Below are 6,953 nucleotides of genomic sequence, written 5' to 3' on the forward strand. Positions count from 1 at the left end.
GGTGACACCGCGCGCGCAACAGGGGCGAGGGCGCGCGCGCACGCCCCTCCGGCTCTCAGGTCCAGCGCTAGCTGGAAGTTGGCGCAGGCGCAGGCGCGAGCGCAAAGGCGGCCGGGAGTAAGGCGGAGCTGAAGGAGGAGCTTCAAGAACGGGTGCGGGAAGGGGTGTGGCTGATTTTGGAAGCCGAAGCTAAGGCGCAATTTTTATCGAATTGGAATCGCGGGAAAACGGAGAGGAGGGTATCTGAAGATCTCGCGAGATGGACTGAGCTAGGCGAGTCAGAATTAGGCGGTCTCTCGCGATACATACAGGAAGCTGTCAGCTGGTGGGGGGGAAAGGTGCTGAGGCCTCTCGCGAGACTTGAAGGTACCGCGGCGGCCAGGAGGACAGGTTTGTAAACCGGGGTGCTGCAGGGTCCTAGGCACTAGCGGGGAGACGACTAAGTAGTCATCTGGTACATCGGTGCTCCTTTCATCGCTACAGGCACTGCCTCCACCTCTGACCTTTCTTTTAATCGGTCTTTTAGAACCGGAAGTCCTTAGTCGTGAGCGTCCAATGCTGGAAGCGGCCTGACTTTCTTTGCCGGAAACTCTTTTCCAGGGGATGGGAAGACGGCCCACCTGGCCGGAAGTCCCGCCCCTTTGAGCTCCCCCACCCTTCCAGAAGTTTTTCTGTCACCTGTGCTGGTCTCCGTTCCCTTTCCCAGTTTTATTACTATACCAGAAAAGGATTATTTTTAGTCTCTCCCTCCCAGCTCCAATAGACTAGTTGGGTACCTCACTCCCCGAGTCGGAGGTCCTTCCCCGAGCCCCCATGTAGCTGGGAAGTGGGACCTGGGGGTGGTTGGACCCCTGGGATCCTGAAGGAGGGCCAGAGAGGGCGCAGAACTCCGTTTCTGTTCCTGTTATCCGGACGCGGCCCCCTCCGCCTCTCCTCCCGCTGCCATGCACCCTGCGGCCTTCCCGCTTCCTGTGGTTGTGGTCACTGTGCTGTGGGGAGCTGCCCCCAGCCGAGGGCTCATTCGAGCGGTGAGTCGGAGGGGCCAATGGGGGAAGGGCGCTGAAGGGAGAGGTTGCAGACTAAAGTGCCAACACGGACTCTTGTCCGCAGATCTCGGACCACAATGCCAGCATGGACTTTGCAGACCTCCCAGCTCTCTTTGGGGCTGCTTTGAGCCAGGAGGGACTTCAGGTGATTTTTTCCCCCTTTTTCCTGTGTCCTTAAATTATCTCTCCTGGGTAGAGGTTCAGGAGCCTTTCTTGGATGAAGCTGTTAGTGGGAAAAGTGTCAAGTTAGGAACTAAGTGCAAGAGCACGTTTAGCGTGGTGGAATCCAGAATCCGGAGGTAAAAGACAAAGTCTACTCCTAGAACTCTGGGCCTTGGAAGGGAAACTGAAAGTGGACTAAGATAACAGGTAGGGCTAGTGGTGCTTATCAGTAGGGTCTCTAGAGCCAATTACTGCCCTTATGATCTTGACAAGTAATTATCTCTCTGAGCCTTAGTTTGTTTTACTGTAAAATGGGAAAATAATAGAAGTTATCACAGGATTATTGGGAGGATTAAATTAGAAAAGCAGTTTTGTAGGACTTTTTCACAGACTACCATATAGCAAGAACTCAGTTGGGCCATATATACCGGTATTGTTGTTTGTAAGGTGGGTAATTGGAAAATTAAAGGGAGGTGTTAAGAGAGAAAATTCAGCAGGACTGAATTTTAAAGCTCTTACTGGCTTTTAATGACCCATGAATCGGGCAGCATTCCACCCAGCAGATAGATCTCTGAAGAACTATATAAAATGAAAGATTTACAGGCAGAAAGGGGTGGGACAAGGAAATTATACCAGCAAAGATTTCTTTGTGGCAAAATCACCTTGCTTTAGGGGACAGAAAGGGTCTATCAGGCAGATTACCTCACTAATGCTGACCATGTAACTCCAGATAGACTGGTTTAAGATTCCATTCTTGGGGGAAGCTAAAATTATAATTGAGTTTGGTAACAGGGAGCTCAGCGGAAATACCTCCATTTGTGTTTTTTTAAACAAGTATGTACTAGAGCAGGGAATGTGAAATAACTTGAGAAAGTGATGTGGATGAATGGAGAATCGAATTACAGTGAGTGGGGAACTGGAAGGCCGAAGAATTAGTCAGGAGTTGGGGTACAGATTAGCTCATGTGGGAAAGAGAGGGATGATGCAGAATCTAGTAAAGGGCTGTTGTTTGCCCAGAATTGCATCTTCAGAAGGTTAAGAGGTAGATTTCCGACTTTGGTGTGGTTGCTCAGACCAACCTCAGGAACGAGGACGTGCAGGATGTGGGAGCCAGTGTGCATGGTGGAACCTGTGGGGAGCAGAACCTAGGGAGATGAGATCCAACTGTTGTTCGCTTTTCTTCCCCAGGGCTTCCTTGTGGAGGCTCACCCAGACAATGCCTGCAGCCCCATTGCCCCACCACCCCCAGCCCCAGTCAACGGGTCAGTCTTTATTGCACTGCTTCGAAGATTCGACTGCAACTTTGACCTCAAGGTTGCTGAATGTGGTGTGGGTGCTGGGAGGGTGAGCACCAGGAACAAAAGGTGGCAATGCCCATGACGGTTTCTTATCTGCCTTTTCTCCCTAGGTTCTAAATGCTCAGAAGGCTGGGTATGGTGCAGCTGTGGTACACAATGTGAATTCCAATGAACTTCTGAACATGGTGTGGAATAGTGGTAAGGCTGGACAGCTGCATTTTCAGTAGAGCTTAGACTGAGAGGATGGCAGGAGGGGTGGAGCCTTAGGGAAATCAGTGCTTTGGGTGGGATGGGGCAAGGGAGTCAAAGGATTCGTGTGGCAGCTTGGGTCCCCAGTGTAATGCCCTCATCCCTGCAGAGGAAATCCAGCAGCAGATCTGGATCCCGTCTGTGTTTATTGGGGAGAGGAGCTCCGAGTACCTGCGTGCCCTCTTTGTCTACGAGAAGGGGTAGGACCTGTCCCTCCTTCCTACTCTTCCTTCAGCACTTCCATGCCAACCTGGAGCCCAAGCCTGTGCCCCAACCATTCAGCCTCAGGCCCATCATACTCTTCCTCTTGGTACTTTCTCCCCCATCCCCACCCGCCCTGTCCAGAGCCAGTTTGTCCCTCTTTGTGCTTTTGCCTTTTCCGCCTCTCTGATATTGGTCTTCCTTTTCCCAGGGCTCGGGTGCTTCTCGTCCCAGACAATAGCTTCCCCTTGGGCTATTACCTCATCCCTTTCACAGGGATTGTAGGACTGCTGGTTTTGGCCATGGGAGCAGTGATGGTGAGTAGCTCAGGGACCAAGATGGGAAGAGTCAAGGCCTTTAAAGCCAGATTGGCTCTGGGGTTGCAAGACAGGGATGGGTTGTACTGGATTGTCCAGATTTCTTCTAAGACTGATGCATCCACTCCCTTTCACCAGATAGTTCGTTGCATCCAGCATAGGAAACGGCTCCAGCGGAATCGACTGACCAAAGAGCAGCTGAAACAGATCCCTACACATGACTATCAGAAGGGTGAGGAGAGTTAAGAAGAGCAGGCCTTTCCCACCACTTACCTGGTTCTGAAGGAGTTGAAGCCCAGGAGATAAGGGGCAGAGATGGCAGGGAGATGTCAGTCTGAGATGCCATCTTTCCTTTTTTAACCCGTACATAAAAGGACAGAACAGGTTTAGAGCAGGAGGTGGAAAGCAAAGATGATTAAATGGAATAGTTGGGGGAGGGGGAAAGATGGAGGACCTTTCTTGTAAGAGAGAAGGTGGATAAAGCAGAAAAATGGAAGGAGTGGGGAAGATGCTGCCAGAGAAGGAAGGCACAGGTAAGAAGGGGCTGGGTCTTCAGGCCTGGAGCCTCCAATGTCCTTATAAGGCTATGGCAGAAGCCCCGCCCCACTTCCTCTCCTCCCACTCTCTCTCCACTCACACCAACCCCCAGAAAACCCACTTCCCTTCTTACCTCTGCTTCTCTTTGCTTGTGCCTACTAACCCCAGATTCCTCATGTTCCACCCATGCTGTCTTAGCTCTTCCTCTGGCTCTTTAGAGACAGAAAAATATCTTGCAGGTTTAGCACAGGCCTCCCAGCGTGACTTCCTATGGGCCCTGGTTCAGAATGGCTCTGTAAATTAAAGACTTTCTTCTTCCACTAGGAGACCAGTATGATGTGTGTGCCATCTGCCTGGATGAATATGAGGATGGGGACAAGCTGAGGGTACTCCCCTGTGCTCACGGTGAGGCCCTCACTTCCTGTGCCCATGTCCCCAGGCCCCCAGCAGGCATCAGGTGCTTCACCTCATTCCTCTTGGCAGCTTATCACAGCCGCTGTGTGGACCCCTGGCTCACTCAAACCCGGAAGACCTGCCCCATCTGCAAGCAGCCTGTGCATCGGGGTCCTGGGGATGATGAGCAGGAGGAAGAAAGCCAGGGGCAAGAGGGTGATGAGGAAGGGGAGCCAAGGGACCAGCCTGCCTCAGAACGGACCCCTCTTCTGGGCTCCAGCCCCACACCTCCCTCCTCCTTTGGCTCTATAGCTCCAGCGCCCCTTGTCTTTCCTGGGTCTTCAACAGACCCCTCACCCTCTACCTCTTCTGCTGCTATCCTGGTTTAATACTCCCCTCCACACCACCTCTGATGACCTATTTGCACAGCCCCTCTTCCCCTCTCCAGTCTTCTGGTTTTGAGGATAGGAGACACTTCTACCCCAGATTTCTCCCCTTACCCAGCTCCATCCTTTTGAAGGGGTTGGGGGTACAAAGGGACAGGGTCTTCACTTACTGGGTTAATAAAATTGTTTTTGTGGACTAAGGAAGGGTGAGATCATTCTCACACAGGGAAACCTATTATCCTTTGGGGAACTGCCCCTTTCTGCCATACAGGGCCAAGGGCGTGTGGGGCGGGGAGGGGAGGCTAACCTGCAGTCTTGGGGACAGCCCCAGTAGGCATCTGTTGTGACTCAGAGAGGGAGAGCCCCACCCACACATGAGGATGACTCAACTGGCTCTGCCTTGCCCGCAGGCCTGGACCCATTCTCTGGTCTGGATGGCTCTATTCCATTATCCACCAATTCAGCTAGCACACTGGGGACCTAGGGCTGGATAGGTTATTGTAGAAGGCCTGGCCAATCTGGCCAGGTGTTTAATCCTGGACATGAAAACAAGAAACTCAAAATCTTAGACTTTGTAGTGCCCTAAACCCTCCTGCTGCTGCTAACCCCAAGCCAGGATAAAGGAGGCAGGTCACAAGAGCTGTCCTCCATCCTGACACCCAGGCTAAAACCACACAGCACCTTGTTAGTAGAATCTTTTTTATTCAGAAAAAAAACCCAAAAAAACAAAAAAGTTTTCCAACCACACACAGGAGGGGTATGGGTTGTGGGCAGGGGGTGTCTGTCCATCCAGCCCGGGGCCCCCAGCCCATGTGGTTTTGGCAGCAATAAGGGGTGTGGGGTAATGGCCCAAAAAATAAAAATGGTGTATGTATGTGTGTGGGAAGGAGAGGGGTGCAGAAGCAGTGGGGAGTGGTGAGGGGAGGGCCAGACGAGGTCAGTACTGGGAACGCCGCAGGTGAGAAGCCATTTCATAACATTTCTTGTTGATCATACCGCCGTGGACACCTTCTTTGCCCATCAGCAGGACTAGCGCTGGAGGAAGAGAAAGGAGGCTAGGACCCAGGTGTCACCACCCCACCCCCTGCCAGCTGTTCAGCAGCTGTCCAACCCTGGGGGCTGTAACCCAACCTCATCTCTCCCAACCCCCCACACACAGGCAGGCTGTCAGTCACCCTGAAACAATAGGTCTTTTCAAAAGGGGAAAATCAAGCTTAAAGGCTGGAAAGGAGCACAGTAAAATTTAGGGGTCAAAAGCTCCCGGACTGTTGACTCATGTGTTCAGGCTAGAAATGGCTGTGGATGAGCAGGCCACCTCCAAGTTTTCACAAAAGAGCTCAAAAGACAACAGCGAATGCTGACTTACAATGAACCTTTTACCTCCTCCAAGAAAACAGAGTTTCTCCTCTGAAAATGCTCAAGGTAAGAAGGAACTTAAGAGGTAATACAGTTCAACTTCTTTATACATATGGTGAGGAACTGAGACAACTAGAGGAACAATTCGATGCTCCAGCATCCGGCAGGCTGGGAGTAGAAACCTGGTTTGATCCTTTCATACTAAGTGATCCACACAGAAGAACCCAAAAGATTAACAAAAGGAGGTACGTTAGGGATTTTGGAGCTAGAGAATGGGTAAGAACTTACTCTTGGCAGTCATGGTGACCGTGATATTGAAGGTTGGGGCTCCACCGGTGCTCTTGGTACGAAGATCCATGGTAAATTCTCCATCCTGCAGCAGTGAGTCCCGGATCACAGAACATTTCTGGCCCCCAAGTGTTAGCCCGTTCACGAAAAAACTTGACCGGTCTTTGCCAACCAGGATACCGACCTCAGCAGGCTGAAAAGGGAACCAAGCACCCAGCAAGTTAGTTGATACACCAAAGTTCCCACCTGCCTTCCATTTCTCAAGGAAGCTAAGCCCCTGGGGTGAGAGGTGTATGTTATGTGCTTTGTACACATTCGTGAAATTTGAGAAACTCAGGATTGTTGGAAGTGCACAAAAATATGATTTTGAAACCTAGAGAATGGTAACAGGAAGGGACAACACAGTCCTCTGACTCAGATGTCGATTTAGATGTCGTTTAATAGGCAAAGCAAACCCAGTAAATAAATGGGGCTAAAAACCAGTTAAGAGAATGGAGTGGAGAGTCTTGGATGCTCAGAACTCTCCTTCAGGAAAAGCAGAAGCGAAGAGGGGAAGGGAGGGGGCGGGCAAAGCAGGAGAAGCAACTTTGCCCTTATTTGGTCAAAGGTTCTGCAGGAGTTGTTAGGGGCCCGGACGCCTGGGTCTCTAAGTAACCTAGAGTTTAGGTTCAGGTATCTATGCTCTAAGATGAGGAAGCAGATGCCTGGGGGCATTCATGG

The 6,953-nt window shown here is 51.3% G+C and overlaps 2 protein-coding genes across 4 annotated transcripts in view; one reads left to right on the top strand and one right to left on the bottom strand.

Annotated features, from left to right (window-relative positions):
* Positions 1-106: 106 nt before the first annotated feature.
* RNF167 (ring finger protein 167) lies at positions 107-5,501 on the top strand. Of its 3 annotated transcripts, XM_010847397.1 has the most exons (10): positions 107-390; positions 527-1,028; positions 1,111-1,191; positions 2,397-2,522; positions 2,617-2,704; positions 2,865-2,955; positions 3,168-3,273; positions 3,412-3,505; positions 4,135-4,215; positions 4,294-5,501. In XM_010847397.1, the coding sequence occupies exons 2-10, from the start codon at positions 945-947 to the stop codon at positions 4,590-4,592; spliced, it is 1,050 nt and encodes a 349-aa protein (XP_010845699.1). In that variant the 5' UTR covers positions 107-390; positions 527-944; the 3' UTR covers positions 4,593-5,501. The 3 variants fall into 3 exon arrangements, with proteins under 3 accessions (XP_010845699.1, XP_010845701.1, XP_010845700.1); XM_010847398.1 differs by lacking the exon at positions 527-1,028 and having other exon boundaries at positions 109-390; XM_010847399.1 differs by lacking the exon at positions 2,397-2,522 and having other exon boundaries at positions 107-1,028.
* PFN1 (profilin 1) overlaps positions 5,272-6,953 on the bottom strand; it is a 2,843-nt gene continuing 1,161 nt past the window's right edge. Inside the window, exons 2-3 of the mRNA XM_010847396.1 lie at positions 6,234-6,426; positions 5,272-5,624 (exon numbers count right to left, since the gene is read on the bottom strand). Of these exons, the coding sequence (XP_010845698.1) occupies positions 5,527-5,624; positions 6,234-6,426 (291 nt within the window). The 3' untranslated portion in view covers positions 5,272-5,526. The remainder of the gene's footprint in view (positions 5,625-6,233; positions 6,427-6,953) is intronic.

Source organism: Bison bison, unplaced genomic scaffold, assembly GCF_000754665.1.
Source record: "Bison bison bison isolate TAMUID 2011002044 unplaced genomic scaffold, Bison_UMD1.0 scf7180017864249, whole genome shotgun sequence".
NCBI classification, from domain to species: domain Eukaryota; kingdom Metazoa; phylum Chordata; class Mammalia; order Artiodactyla; family Bovidae; genus Bison; species Bison bison.